Source organism: Trichechus manatus, unplaced genomic scaffold, assembly GCF_000243295.1.
Source record: "Trichechus manatus latirostris isolate Lorelei unplaced genomic scaffold, TriManLat1.0 scaffold00030, whole genome shotgun sequence".
NCBI classification, from domain to species: domain Eukaryota; kingdom Metazoa; phylum Chordata; class Mammalia; order Sirenia; family Trichechidae; genus Trichechus; species Trichechus manatus.
In genome coordinates, this window is record NW_004443966.1 from 21,882,201 (window position 1) to 21,897,731 (window position 15,531).

A 15,531-nucleotide genomic window follows, 5' to 3' on the forward strand; every position below is an offset into this window, starting at 1 on the left:
CAAGAGGAGGGTAGACTTGTCCCCATTTTGCAGCTGGGAAACAGTCTCCACACTTGGCTCGCTCACCTCACAGGTGGTCCGGTGTTCCTGCTCCCACTCAACCCGCACCTTCTCCAGCAGCTCAATGTTCTGCTTGTACACCCGATCTGGAAGCACAGACCGAGCGGTTGAGACACCCCCCCGACACCCCAAACACAGGCTCCTCCACACCTCTGAACTCTCCTCCCAAATCCTTGGAGCCCTGCCTCCCCGAGAGACCTGCCCTGACCCTGGGAGGTGCGTCATCGGAATGGTGGCGGGCTGCCCTTCTCATCCTGCTCTTCCCAGGGTGACCCAGCTCCCCACTCTGCTCTGAGCTGCCAAGGGCTGCCATGGAGACACACTGACACATGTTCAGAGTCCAGGCCTCTCACCATCCCCGGGTCCCACTCCTCACTTCCCAGATGGGAAAGTGAGGCTCAGAGAGGGCAGCAGTACATTGGAAGGAGCAACAGGAGCATTGGGACACAGGCTGGGTCATGACCCCCGTCCCCAGATCTCTGGGGTCACCTGCTCCCAACCAGGAGAGTAGCCATGTCCTGGGAGAGGCAGAGCAAGGAGAGCTTTCCTGGGGGAAAGGAGGAGGGGTATGCTAGCGGGGACGGGGCATGCTGGGGGGTTCTGGCATCAGGTGAAGGATGGAGGAGACCGAGGCCCAGAGAAGGCTGTGCATGTGAAATTTGAGTGTGTGTGCAAGTTTGTGAGAGTGTGCGCATGTGTGTGTGAAGGAGAGGTATGAATGGGTCTGCCTCCTACGGATGGCATGGAAGTCTCCCAAGTCCTGGGCTCTGAAACCAGACTGGCCTGAGTTAAACTGCAGTCACCTTGGGCAAGTTATCTAACCCTCTGTTTCTCAATTTCCTCATCTACTAAAAAAAAGGAGTGGGGGGATAATAATTGTACCTACCTTATAGGATCATTGCGAGGATTAGTTAAAACATGTAAAGCACCAAGAACAGTCTTCACAAATGGGAAAACACGTGTTTTAATTGCAGAAATATGGAAATGAGTGTGACATGCATGTAACTCTGTATAGTTGGGCGTGTGAGTGTAAGTGTCCCCAGGACTAGGAAGTATGTAGAGGGAAGGACTGGCCGGGCCACAAACCAGGTCTGAGAAGGCAGGCAGGCCCACGTACCTGCCTCCATAGCCAAGTCCTTGCACTGCTTGGCTTTGTTCTGGCTCTGAGGAGACAGAGAAGAAGCACTGAGCCCCTGCCACCACCCAGGGAACCAGGGCCCACCCACCCCAGCCCTGGAGCCCTGGGGCCACTCCAAAGTGACTCTGTCACTCCCTCCCCAGCCTCCCAGGGGACACTCAGGAACCAGCTGTGGACAGATTCTATCATTTTCTGCCAACCTCACCCCATGAAAGACACCAGGCTGGTTCCAGTAAAAAGGAATAAGAACAGAAACCTCCAGCCCATAAAGATACAGATTAAAAACTAGATGTCAAGACCTAAGGGAGAAACGTAGACCAGGGGCCAGGCTGATGGCCCTACATGGCCACTGCTGAATCCTCTGGCCAGGACCCAGGCTCTGAGCCCTGCCTTGAGTGCCCCAACTCACCCTCAGGCCCTGGGCCTCAGCTTCTCTGTTTGTGCATTGGGTGACATGTGTTCTTGGGCCCTGGTGGCTCTGACACCCCCACCCAGCCTGGGCCAAGGGAGGCTGTCCCTGGTGCACCTGGAGGTCAGAGCTCGGGCTCTGGACAGGCCTCGGTTTGGATCCTTTCTCTGCTGCATCCTGGCTCCAAGACCTGGGGCAAGATGCCCCCTGTCTCTGGGCCTCAGTGTGCTCTCCGTGACACGGGCCTACAGAGCCCCTCTCCAAGGCTTGTGTGAGGTTCAGTGAGGTAGTGGGTGGGATTGGGGGAGTGGTCTGGGGTGGTTGTAGCTTCTGCTTTCTGCCCTGTGAGCTCTGGCCTAGGCCACAGTGGACCTGCCTTGAGGACTGAGGCCTGGGGTGCAGCCTGGAGATAGCAAAGGGGGTCAAGCTGGCCTCATCTGTCCATGCCCTGAGATTCTAGGCACCCCATTCCACAGATGGGGAGACTGAGACCCAGAGAGGGTACAGGGTGGTGAACCAGGTGAGAAGCCAGCAGGCCCCAGAAGCAGGCCTTTCCGGGGAGTGTGTGTAGCACCCTCTCCAAGCCACCTCACCCTGCGCCAGCCCTGGGTGACACCACATGGTGCCAGTGGCCCCACGCACCTTCTCCACCTGCTTCTGTTGGCCGTTGGCACTGATGCGCTCAAAGACCTGCTCGGCATCGTCCGCGTCCCGGCACTTCTGCTCATATGTCTTCTTGGACTAGGGGTGTGGAGGGAGAGACTTGGGGAGCTGCACAGCCCTACCCTTTTCCTCAGAGGGAGGCTTCCTGAGATCAATCTCTTTTCTCCCTGTTGGGGTGCTATGGGTGGCGTGGGGGTATCCCCGCCAGGGACAGGGATCTAGGGGTCTGGAATGGAGATGGAGAAGGAGTGGGCACTGCTGGCAAAGTCTCATCCCCAGGCCCCTTCCCACTGGGGACTGTGCTCTGCCCGTGGCCCCGACCTCTTTGGCGGTGTGGTCATAACAAACCGCTGCAGGTCCCTGAAAGTGGCGTACATCCTCACGCTGCTGAGCCTCTGCCCGTGCGGGTCTCTCTCAGAGAGCACTGTTTTCCCTTCTTGCCCAGTGCCCTATGGGGCACCGCTCAGAAGTCCCTCCTCCCTCCATCCCGGAGTCCCCAGCTGACAAAGTGGATTACCCGTGGACCACTGTCTGGGACAATCAATCTGCCCATCAGTCCCCCAAGGGCAGGGCCTGGCTGATCCACTTGGGACGTTGGTGCCCAGTGCAGCCCCAGCCACCGAGAAGGCCGCCGTATATGTGGCTGGCAGAGTGCTGAGGCAAGCCCCGTCCCAGATTCCAGCCCAGGGCCCCTGGGGACCACGCCCTGAACACTGCCGCCCTCAACCGAGGAGAGGCCCCAGACCCTCGCACTCACCTCCATTGTCTTCTTGTAGAGTGACTGCTTGCTCTTCTGGACACGGTCCATGACAGCCTCATACTGTAGGGGACACAAGGCTCTGAGCAGGGGGCCGCAGCCTCAGGACGCTCCCCTAGGCCAAGAGGACGAGTGTTCCTGGGATGAGGCACAGCATCCCCTGGCTCTGAGGGTCAGAATGCCTTCCCTCTCCCGAAAACTGCTCAGAACAGAGCTAAAGAGAAGCCCAGTGATGCCCACCATGCCCTTCTTCCTGCAGACCCCAAGCAGGACTTGGTCTCTAGCCAGGAAACATCCAACCTACACACTCACACACAGTCCTTCGTCACTAGTCCCTGTACCCACAAACAGATGCACACACACGGTGATCCACGTGTGCATGCAAAGTCCCCACGATGCTTGGAAGTGCACACTAACAGGCCCCCACACTTCCAGCTGCTCACACTTACACAGGCCTTCATGCACACCCACTTATACAGATGCACCCACGTGTACACACGAGTCCACTCTCCCATGCTCATGCTTGCACAACCACAGGCTGCTCACAGATGACACACGTGCACCAAACATACTCATGGGCACACCTGGCCTCCTGGGCTTATTCCCAGAGAGAAGATGAAACTCAGCCTGGAGAGAGACTGGGTGATAAGGTATGAGGAGAACTGGAAATGAAACGCCCCTCGAATTGGGGCTGGAGCCAGTTTGTGCTGGGGTCTCAGTGGGGGACCTCAGCAAGCCACCTTGTCACAGAGGCACAGACACACAAAGCCAGACAAGGACACATGCTCACGGATGTGCCCGTGCTGTCTGCACACACGCACGTATATGCACACACGTGCCAACCACACAGGTTCACCACACTACGTCACAGGCTCTCTACTTGCAGGGCCCTGGCCGCTCAACAGCTCAACGGACATTGACGTTCTTCTTGCCACAGGAGAGCTCAAAATAGCAGGCCTGTCACGGCAAGTGCTCTGTGGGCAAGTCCCACTTCAGAAGGTGCCGGCTTTGGGGACCCATTGCTTTCCGTGGAATCCAAATTTAGAATCTTGAAAGCCTGAGGCCTCGGTTGGCCTGACAGACTTTCTGTGTCCAGAGTCACAGAATTTCTGTGACCAGAGCCACTAACTGGAGCCAGTGCCCCACCTGTGCACACTCAAGAGGCCTGGTTCTGGGCTGGGCCCCCAAAGCTTGGGACATGGGCATATGTGTCCCATCTTGCAAAAGGGAAACTGAGGCACGGAGGGGATGGGTTTGGCCAGAACACCCAGGCTCATCCCAGCTGCCCCGTATAGGGTCTGTCAGGAGGGCCCATCATCCCCTTGGGTGATGACAGCAACCTCGCACTTGGGGCCCTGTGATGGGGAGATGCCCTCCCCTCACCAGCACCCCCCCCCCCCCTTCTTCCTCTGCTCCTTCTGCCGTTCACGGAACTCCTCGAGGCTCCGCAGCTCCTCACGCAGGGCCAGGGCCAGTTGGATGTGCGAGGTGCCCACATGCTCTATTTCTGGGGCAGAATATGGAGACGTCAGACCTGACGGGCCTCTGCCACCCACACACTTGCCCTTGCCTGGACCCCTCCAGCCCCTGGAACCTCGTCTTCTGTCCACCATCCCAAATTCTCCTGGCGCAAAGCTGAGCTGCAGCCCCAGCTCACCCGTCACCATCTCTCTCTACGGGGGAGGTGGGGTTCCCCGGAGGCCTGTCCCCTGTGACCTGGGGTGGGGGCAGTCGGGACTTACGCTGTTTCAGGGAGTCAAAGGAGGCCCTCAGGGAGCTGCAAAACAGAAAGGCCGAGTCAGAGGCGAGTGCGGTGCAGACCTGGAGTCCACTGGTCTCAGGGACTGACTTTGGAGGAAGGCCCTCAGCGGCTCACACTCCCTGCTCCAGACCAAAGGGTACCCTAGCCAGACAGTGACCATCCATGTGCTCCAAACGGGGTTTCTGGAAGGCAGAGCCCTCTCTTTGGAAATTATAAAACAACCACAGCTCCCCCAGTGGGAGAAGAGGGAGTCTGCAAAGCCCCCACCTCAGTGTGCTCCTGGCTGCATTCTTAGAGAAGGTGAGACTGTCTTCCGGACCCTCCCTCCTTCCTGAGACCCCTCTCCCCCACGCACAGCCTCTCCCCCTCTTCAGGGTCCCAGGGTCCTCAGGACCAGCGTGGAGCAGGGGAAGGCAGTGTTCAGAGCTGGCTTTCAGCAGGTGGCATAGAGGCCATTTTGGAGGTTGGTTGGGAGGGACCCGAGCAGGCAGGATCACAAGGAGGGGAGAGATGTGAGGGGCTTTAGCGGGCTGGCTAATTGGATGGGACAGACAGGATGCACAGGTGAGGATGGCCAGAGGCTCCTCCCCATCTCTATCTTGGGGGGCTGAGTGGGGCACCAGGAGGGAAGTAGGTTTGAGGGACAGGAGGGGAAATGAGGGAGTTTACTTTAGGGCGCACTGAGGTTGGGGTCAGGAGGCAGCAGGGTGAGCCGGTCAGGAGCAGAGATGTGGGCACTGTCATCTCCAGAGGGGGTTTCCGAGGGGGCACCAGTGAGAGCCGCCGGAAGGGAAGAGGCTGCACCAGGCCTGGTGGAGGAGGAAGAGCGTATGCCCTAATAACATTCGGGACATACCCTAAAGAAGCACTTTTTTTTTTTTTTCTGAAATTCAGATTTAACTGAGCATTTTGTATTTCTTCTGGGAACCCTGCTGAGGGGCCTCTCCCACAGAGCCATGGCAGACATGAAGCCTGAGCTAAAGGTGCAGGCTGATGCGGGTGCAGGGCAGAGGGGTCCTGGGACAGAAACAGGACCAATGGTGGAGAGTGCCTCTCCCTAGCCCGTTGGCTCTCAGGGGCAGGGGCCACTCAGAGGCCTGAGCTCCCCATCCTCGGGAGAGGAGGGGACATAAAAGCCCAGTCTAGGAAACAAGCAGGACCTGGGCAGGGGCTTATTCCTGCTCTAGACCCCCCGATGCATTAGAAGCAGACCTGGAACCAGACGGCATGGGCTCAATCCAGGCTCTGCCTCTCACTCAGTGTGTGACCTTGGGCAAGTTACCTAAACTCTCTGTGTCTCAGTGTCCCCTTCTGTAAACCAGGGATAATGCTAGCATGAACAGCATGGTTGTGAGGAGTAAGTGAGTTTATATGTATGAAGAATCTCCATCAGGACCTGTTAAAAAAGTAGGTGCTTTACAAAGGTTGTCACTATTGTAGAACCATCCCCTGAGCCCACTTCTGCCCACCCGGACAGGTCCTGGGGGTCCCACAGTCCCCTGCAACCTGACCTGAGCTGTCACCCCAACCTGCCCCCCTAAGGACTTAACCAAATTCTCCCTTCTTATCGGGAAGCCCCAATAGGACCTGACTTCAGGTAGGGGCCCCCCTGTGAGGTAGGTTGGCCTTCCTTCCCACCCCTCACCGCAGCCTGTGGGCATAAGGAGCATACTCATGTTCAGGAGCACACGTGTGATGGATGTCCATGCCTGTGGCTCCCCCAGTGTGGGCCCATGGGCACCCAGTCTACAAACGCACAAAGAAATGGGCGTGTGGCAGATGCAGACTGGGTCCAAGAGTGAGGTAAAATTCTCCGCCTGCGTTTGTATCCCCTTAAACTAGGAGGTAAAAGACTCAGTGGCTCCCTCACGACCAGGACACCTGAGGTGCCGCAGTCAATCAAGGAGGATAGGGGAACTGAGGCCAGAGGATGGCCACGCTTCCCGGGGCCACACAGAGCTGCACCAGGTCTCCAGGCGCCACGCCACATCCTGCTGCTGCCCCCGGACTGCGGTTCTGGGCCGGCACCTCCTTCTACAGAGCAGCTTGCCTGCCCCCTGGTGTCCATGTGGCCGCATGAGACCACCCCCCCGCCCCCAGGCAGCCCTGAGCAGCAGCCCTTGCAAGGCAGTCTCCGCAGGAGCCTCTCTCCTCTCAAGGGACAACTAGGGAAACTGAGACCCTAGGAGGAGCAGCAACCTGGCAGGACCTACGGCGATCCAGGTCTGGGGGAGAACTGTGGGGACCTACTTAATGCCAGACACCTCACCCTAAACCAGTGGCTCTTGGGAGCTTGTTGGAAATGCAGATTCTCAGGTCCCATGAAGCAGAACTCTGGGCCCAGCATTCTGCTTCAACACACCTCCAGGTCCTACTGATGCCACTGGCCAAAATTATTTAATCTTCCCAACTGTGCAAGGGGGAGGGTGTACCTTAACTATCTCCATTTTACGGGGAGATACACTAGGGTCAGAGAGGTGAAGAAACTGTCCCCTGGCCACATGGCTGGTAAGAGATGGAGGAGGGTGAGACCCAGGTGAGGCCAGCCCTCTGCTTCCTACCAGAGTAGGGGTAACTGCCATGGAGACCCCCACTTTCCCTTGGGTGGACTCTTCTCTGACAGAATGTACTTCTTGCCAGCAAGTACATCAATCCTGTCCTTCCCGACATGCTCATCTCTTGGTTCAGCCTCCCCATTCATGATTAGAGCTCCTCCAGGCTCAGCAAGGCCTTTCCTCACCCCACCCTGCCCTCATCCACACCAAGGCTCCTACCTCCCACCAGCCCCCAACTCCTTCATGGCCACACCCCACCCGGACCCCTCCCGGAGCTTGGAACCTGCACACCCATCACCTGGACTTCACCTCCTTTTGGAGCTCACATCTCAGACACCTCAGCATGTCCCAAACTGGACTCAGCGCCTGCCCCACAAACCTGCTCCTCCTGTAGGGCTCCCTGCCCAGTGAAGGCCCCACTGTTCACCTGGCTGCTCACACCAGAAACCCAGGAGTTGTTCTTGGCATCGTCCTCTCCCTCCCCGTACCACCACTTTCTATTTTATCTCCTACATCTCATACCTGTCCACTCTCACGCCACCACGCCCTAGTCCTTGCCCCCCTCACCTCCACCCCTCCAGCCTCACTTCCCACCCATTAGCAACCCTCTCTGCCTTCCAGTCGCCTGGCTCCTATCATTCGCCTTCTCACCTCAGGGCCTTTGCATGTGCTAATTCTCCCTTGCCTGGCATCTTTTTCTTTCCCTTCTGAGAGCTTGTCCCTGTTGTCACCTTGCATCCAATTTCACCCCACTGGACTGTGAGTCCTTGAGGTAGCCCTGATGCCTGGTTCATCTCCCGTTTGTTCCCGGACTCATAGTCCCTAGCTACAAACTCAACACTCAGTAAATACTGAGGCTTTTCTCATCCCATCTCTGCTGTGCCCCACCTTCTTGGCCCATCTCTCAGGCCCTCCTCCTGGGCCCAGGGTGGCTATAAGGAATCCGTCTCTAGAAGCAGCTGGGCCTTCCTTCTGCCTCCACTGGATGCTAGGAGCCCCTACCGAAGCAGCAGCAGGGCCAGGTGGACGTTCAGCCTCTGCCCCCTCCCTAGAGACAGTCCAGACTCTGGCAAAGTTCATACTCACCTCCAGCTCCTGTTTGCGCACACGAGCCCGGCTAGGCCTTAGGGGTTGCACCTGCTCCCTCTGCCTGGGACAGCCGGGCAGAGATCATAGTCTCTGACTACTCTAGGTCCCTGTCTGCTCCTCTTGGGCTGCAGACTTTGCTGCCCTGGCCCTACCTGGCCCCAGCACTGACACCTGCAGGCCAGTGAAGTGTGGCTCATACAGCAGGGCCCAGGACACCTCCCTCTCTTTCTAGACCCCACACTTCCAAGAAGGCAGCGTCAGCTCTGTGGCTGGGGCAGGACCCCCACTTTGCCCAGGACCAGAGGCAGCCCACCATGGGGGGGCAGACTCTCACCAAGTGAATGACGTTAAGGTCTGATCTCATGGAGGATTTGGGGTGTATCTGAAGTCGCTCTCTGCCCCATGAGATCCAGAAAAGATTGTCTCTGTTAGCTTTCTGTCACTTCTGGGTTCTTCCAACTTGTCCCTCAGGGAAACCTACGAAGAGCTCCCCGAGCTCTCCTCTATTCTGTCTCCATTGCATGCCCAGGACAAGGCCCCCTATGCAGTCGTCTATCTCCTGTTGTCAGTCACCAATGCCCCCCTGGGAAACTCATCCCATTGCCCTTTTTGACTTGGCTGTCAGGAAGCTCAGCCTGAAATTCAAATGCAGTCTATAATTCCAGTAGAAGTATCTCCCCCTTACTCTCCCCACCACATGGCATGTGCCCCCTCCAATCCTGCTTTGGCATCCCTATCCCCTGCCCTCCTGCCAGCCAGGATGGGCCTACCTCCCAGGTGAGAGTTGAGCTGGCATCAGAGGACACCTGACAGGAATGAAGCCTGCCCATCTGTCCCTCCAACATCCTCAGTGATGTTTTCATTGTCTCTGAGCTCAGAAGAGGAGAGACCGTGAAAAAATAATCTCTTCCGACAGGAAAATTACAGCACTTTAGGCTTGTAATAAGTGAGGACGGGCAGGCCGAGGGCTTTCAAACCTGCGCCTCTTGGGCTGTTGTCCTTGCTCCTTGGAAACTGCAGAGGGGCTCACAGGAAGCTGGCCCCAGCCCTGCCCACCACAATTCCCATTTCCTCACCCCCTGCCCTGTGCAGGCTCCTGGGAGCATGCAGGCACTCTCAGCACCCAGCTGGGGGCTGGATGAACAAGATGGGGACTGGGAAAGGGAGAAGGAGCACATCTGACTGGGGGAGGAGGGGAAGCTGGCATTTCAGCCAGACCTCCAAGGACAGACAGGATTGAACAGGGGAGAAACAAGCAAGGGCAGTCCTAGCGGCAACAGCTGGAGCAAAGGCCCGGAGGCAGGAGAGTGGAGTCGAGCGAACTTCCTGCAGCGCTAGGTGTGTGCTTTAAGCCGTGGTGATAAACCCCCTGCACACACCTTCCACTGTCTGTAAAATGCCTTGAAAGCTCTTGTGGGATCCCTGCAGTTTGGGGACCAGGTCTTACTTGTGCATCCTACTTACCCATTGCCCAGTGGATGTTTGCTAAGCCAGTGTGTGAAGGAGGGGAATGCCAAAAATCATTTGAAGATGAGAATCATTTCCTTTTAATTTATGTGGCCTGTGCAAGGCTCCTGGGTGGTTTAAAGTCTGGGGATGACACAGAAACGCTGCATCTCTCAGGTGCTCACTGGACTATTTCTGGGGTCACTTAACTTTTGTCCTCCTCATCTCCCTACCCGTCCCCAGCCTTTCCACCTCCCAACCCCTTGCCACCCTCCAGGGGCTGAGAATGAGCATCCCACAAGAACTAGGGTCAGCTGCGGGCCAAGGGGAGGCCGGAGGTGTCCCTCCACCCAGGGAAGAGCCCTGCAGGCCACCTTTCCTGGGAAGGCCAACCCCAAGACACACACCCCATGAGTGTTGGACATAAGGAAGCGACTCATGTTGTCATGGCTGTCACTCACACCTCCCTCAAAGAGCCCTCCAGGTTGATGTGGGGATGGGGGGACCTTGTCTAAGACCCTAAGAGTGAGGCAAGATGGGGTTATTCAGGAGGGCTTCCTGGAGGAGGTGGGTCATAAGAGCCCTGAAAGGAAGTTCTGATGCAAAGAACTGGGGAGGAGAATGAAGTTTTATTTTCTTTAAATTCTCGACTTAGCCCTCACTCAGCCTAGGGCATGGCACACATTAGGTGCTTAACAAATGCTTAGTGACTAAATGGATGGATGATAGATGCTTGGCACACAGAGAATGCAAATGGAATGAGCAAATGACTGAATGGCCTCACCAGGCCCTAGTATATGCCATGTGGGTCAATAGCAACGCTTATTGAGCACCTACTGTGTGCAGTGACCTAAGCCGGGAGCTGTGTGGAGCACAACCCTACAGGAGGCAGCAAGTGATCTGGGATGGGTTCAACTCCTACTCTTGCTGATCACTGGCTCTGGATGTACCCTGCACTTTCCCACCTCTAAGCCTTTGTCCACACAGGTGGCTCTGGCAGGAACTCCCTCCCCTTCCTCTCCACCTGGTCTCCCTCCCTCCCTCCCTCCCTCCCTCCCAGGAGGTGCTCTCCCCAGCCCACTGCCCTGCTCCTCTGGCCACCCCAGCCTGACGGTGAGCCCCCAGGCACGCACCAACGCACCACTCCCTGCCTGCTCTGGGAACGGTTGTGGCTGGGCTGCAGGGGCAGCAGGAGCCGTGGACTTGGGCCCACTACGGGTTTGTTCTGCCTTTCCCGCTTCAGGTTTGGCTGAGCGGTGGGACCTGGCATTCCCAGCCCAGGCTGTAGTCCCCCCTCAGTAGGCAGAAAGACAGAGCCTGGCTCTGCTCCCTACCCCAGGCTGGGCTTCCACCACTACAGCACCCACTTTGGATTAAGGCCGCCCCCTCCAGGGACTTCCAGCCTCCAGCTTCACATACAGTTTGTTCTGAGGGCCCTTGGCTCTGGGCCAGTGAGGGTTTGGGCCCAAAAGGAAACAGCCGAGGCTGCCCAGTCAGGTTTCTCAAGCCCAAGCCAAGGTGACCCCAATTTACCTGACATAAGGTGGGATGGAGGCTGGAGGCCTGTGGACCATAAAGACCCTGGTGTTTACTAAACATTCCTGGTGTGTTTGGCACTCTCTGCTCAGCATTTTGACTGCCCTGTTTCAGAGCTGAGGGCCCAGGACTCCGAGAGGGGGAGTGACCACCCCAAGGTCACACAGTGTATAAGTCAGGGCAGAAGCTGTTCCACTCAGCCTCCCATAACCATGCCGGAAATTGGGGCCGCCTGTGTCTCACCCTGGCCACTTCATATTCCTACAAATGGGACAAGATACTGCATACCTCCCCACCCTCGCACGGCCCACTTGGCTCCCCCGCCTCATTTTGTTCTCTCTGTTGGTGGTTTCTCCTTCCGTATTTTGGTTTCCTGTGACTCACAGCCCCCTGAGTCCGGCCTCAGAGTCCGGCCTGCGGCACTGGTTCTCACTCTCCTGGTGTCTGAATCCTTCTCCCCTGAGGTCCCTTCTCTTCCTGAGAACAGTCTCATTTCCTGGCTGGCCTGGGAGGCCAGGAGGCCCGTGGAGGCTCCTCAGTTATGCTCTCCCACCCTGCACAGCCAGCACCTTCCCTGCCTGGGTGTCTCCGGTCAGTTTCAGCAGAGAGCCCCAGGCACCAGTTCCCCAGGGAAGACAAAGGCAGGTCCCCGCAGACTTTCCTTAAACATGTCTTGAGCCCTCCTCCGTGCCCAATCTGGATCTAGCCCTCAGCAATGCCCTCTTGTTTATCTGCACAACAGCCCACCAAGTGGGCAAATGAGAAACAGACTCAGAAAGGTTAAGCGACTTGCCCACAGTTGCATAGCTCACAAAGACTGAGCAGGGATTTGAGCTCAGGCCCCTCCCTCCTAGGGCCGTGTGCACACCGTGAGCCAACACGCAGATCCTTTGGGCATTAGGCATTAATCTCCCCTGGCTCATACCACCGCCTCTAGTCCTTCTTGTGTTTTCTCTGGCTCCCCATGGGAAACTGGATCCAGACAGAGTCTTCGGAAGGGCTAGAGAGTGCTGTACATTCCCCAAATGAGGCACCCGGTTTGGGCTTCAGAGCTGAGAGCTTGGGGTCATCTCCCATGGGCAGAGGGAGGCATGTCACAGGCTTACCCTCCAGGGGAGTAGGTGCTACGGCAGCTGCAGGTTGGGGTCAGTCTAGGGGTCCCCAGGTAGGAGGAGAATGCTCTTCAGAGCCCTTTGGGGACTCAGGGTCCAGCACCCTGTCTGACCCTCCGCCTGGCTAGATCCTCACCCAGCGGGGAGAGTCCATGCCCTCCCAAGGCAGCTCCTCCACTCCACGGCTAGAAAGTTCTTCCTTCAGCTGTCCTGAAATCCATCACCCTCTCCCCATCTCTCTGGCCCAGCCATTGCACACAGAGACCCAGACCTCCACAGATGGAGAACCCCAGCTGCTCCATAATAACAACTATGCAGAGCCAGGCCTGATCTGAGCGAGGACTTACCTAATCCTTTGAGGATCAATTCCTCTCACTGATGAGGAAATGGAGGCACAGAGAGTTTTAGTGACCAGCCCAAGGTCACACAGCAGGGAGGTGAGGAGCTGGGACTTGGACCCAGGTGTGTCCCCTCCCGGTGTCTCTGTCTCTGGCCACATCTCCTCTCCTTGAAGCCCAGGCTGAGCCAGTGCTGGAGGGGGGCTCTGGGCAGCCCAGTGCCAGACCCTGTCGCCAGCCCCCTCACGACTCTCAGAGAATTGCCTAAGGCCACCCAGGCTGCCATGGCTGGAGGCTCCTGTGGGCTAATGGCCTCCTGCCCACCAACTCCCTGTCCATTTCCGGCACTCAGACCCCTGAATTTTCTTCCACACATAGCCTGGTCTCTTGGAGACCCTCACCCAGAATGCCCAATGCCCAAGAGAATTGTCCTTCAGGCACCAAGGAGGGTCCTGATGCCCCAGGCCCACGAGCATAAGTGAGTCCCGCCTGCTGGCTCGGCGGGGGCACAGCATCTGGCATTGGAGCCCGGAGACCCCCCCTGCTCCCCTAACCCCCAGCCCACCCCAAGCCAGGAAGCCTTAAACCCTCCAAAGGGCCCAGAAGGTGCCTGGCAAAAGAGAGGACTGAGCCCCAGGGCTGGGGGACTTCTTACTTGATCTCCGTCTGGCCGCCTGCCTTCCGGGCGATCTGCACCAGCTCCTTGCCGTATCGCTCCTCCGCTTGGGCCCTGCAAGAACCAAGTGTGGACGCTGACTCTCCCAGTTCTGCCAGCTGCGGGGCCCTAAAGCCTCTGCAGTAGAACCTGAGCTTTCAACCACTGGGCCTTCAGGAGCAGGCATTGCCCCGCAGGCTGAACCTTGCAAACGGTGAGCCCCAGCCCTGCCTCTAAATAAATGCTGGCCAAATACAGGGACATTTGAAGGGACATCAAATTATTTGTCCACTTAGAGTCCCAAAAATCTTTGGGAGGTCCAGGTCTGGAGAAAAAAGGAGTGGGACCCCTAAATTTTTAGAGCCAGGGTGCATTGACAGCAGCTTGGCTGGAGTGGGGGAGGCAACATGGCCACTTCGTGAGGGGTTGGTGGAGGCATTTAACAAAACCCAACACACTTTCATGATCAAGGAGTCCCTGGGTGGTGCAAACAGTTAACTGAAAAGCTACAGGTTCAAGTCTGCCCAGAAACACCTCAGAAGAAAGGCCTGGTGATTTACTTCTGAAAATTAGCCACTGAAAACCCTATGGAGGACAGTCCTACTCTGATACACATGAGGTCACCATGAGTCAAAGTCAACTCAACGGCAACTGGTTTTGTTTTCTTTTCCATGATAGAAACACTCAGAAAACTAGGAATAGAAGGCCAACTCCTAAACACGCTAAACGGCTTTTGTAAAAAATCCACAGCCAACATCATCCTCAAAGGAGAAAGACAGAGCTTCCCCCAGAAGACCGGGACTAAGACAAGGGTACCTGTTCTCACCACTGCTGTTCAGCATTGGACTGGAAGTTATAGCCACAGCAGTTAGAAAAAGAAATAAAAGACATCTAAAATGGAAAGGAAGAAGTAAAACTATCTCTATTTGCAGATAACATGATCCTCTATATAGAAAACCCCAAAGAATCCACAAGAAAGCCACTAGAGCTAGTAAATGAATTCAGCAAAGGTGGAGGAACGAGGTCAGCACGCAGAAACCAGTTGGGTTTCTATATACCAGCAGTAAAATGTCCCCCCAACTGGAGCACCCTGTGCTCGCGGCTCACCTCTGCCGCAGCAGGTCCTCCACGTCTTTGCACATCTTCCTACCATCCAGCAGCCGCTGCAGCAGCACCTCGTAGCCCACATGGGCCATGAAGTCCCTGCACTGCAACACAAGACAGAGGGACACGTGAGTGCCACGGGCTGGGCAGTGCAGGGATTGCGGTGGGGGCACAGGTGGGACTGAGCGCAGCCCAGTAAGGACTTCTCAGAGCCTCTCTCCTTCCCCTGGGGCCCAGCCTCCCCATCTGCCTCCATCTCCCCTGTTCAAGGTCAAGCCCTTGGGTCTCAGGTCCTGGGTTCACACAGGCACACAATTTGTGTGTTTGTGGAGGAAACATGTGCAAGTGAGCCCCACCTGCTGGCTGGGCATGGTTAGACCCCGCCTGGCATTGGAGCTCATCAACTCAAACACAAGACGGCCAATGGAAAGGCTCACCACTGGGAACCCGTGACAACAGCCAGCACCAAAATATGCTTGTTGGGCACTGCTCACGTCACGCTCCCAATCACCCTATCATCTCAACTAAGTGAAGAAACTGAGGCACAGGGAGGTGAAGGGTGACCCTGCCAGGGTCACACAGCTCAAAAGTGGCAGGCCTGGCATTGAACCAGGCAGTCTGGCTCAAGTCCATGCTCTTAACTTTGACACTATACAGCCTCTGTAATGACAATAGTAGAGCTTTAGGTGGTCTTCTCACACCAACTCTGAGAGGCGGGCATTGAGGGTGACTTGGAGCCCTGGTGGCGTAGTGGTTAAGAGCTTGGCTGCTAACCAAAAGGTCTGCAGTTCAAATCCACCAAGCGCTCCTTGGAAACCCTATGGGGAAGTTCTACTCTGTCCTATAAGGTTCAGAATTGACTCAATGGCAACGGGTTTTCAGTCAGGACTGGGGCACACCCTGAGCT

At 56.7% G+C, this 15,531-nt stretch overlaps 1 protein-coding gene across 3 annotated transcripts in view; it reads right to left on the bottom strand.

The window, feature by feature from the left end:
• PSTPIP1 (proline-serine-threonine phosphatase interacting protein 1) overlaps positions 1 to 15,531 on the bottom strand; it is a 50,916-nt gene that overhangs the window by 9,725 nt on the left and 25,660 nt on the right. For all 3 annotated transcript variants that reach the window (XM_023729845.1, XM_023729846.1, XM_023729847.1), the window contains exons 2-9: positions 14,628 to 14,728; positions 13,521 to 13,595; positions 4,770 to 4,804; positions 4,428 to 4,534; positions 3,028 to 3,090; positions 2,250 to 2,348; positions 1,178 to 1,223; positions 67 to 146 (exon numbers count right to left, since the gene is read on the bottom strand). In XM_023729845.1, the coding sequence (XP_023585613.1) occupies positions 67 to 146; positions 1,178 to 1,223; positions 2,250 to 2,348; positions 3,028 to 3,090; positions 4,428 to 4,534; positions 4,770 to 4,804; positions 13,521 to 13,595; positions 14,628 to 14,728 (606 nt within the window). The remainder of the gene's footprint in view (positions 1 to 66; positions 147 to 1,177; positions 1,224 to 2,249; positions 2,349 to 3,027; positions 3,091 to 4,427; positions 4,535 to 4,769; positions 4,805 to 13,520; positions 13,596 to 14,627; positions 14,729 to 15,531) is intronic.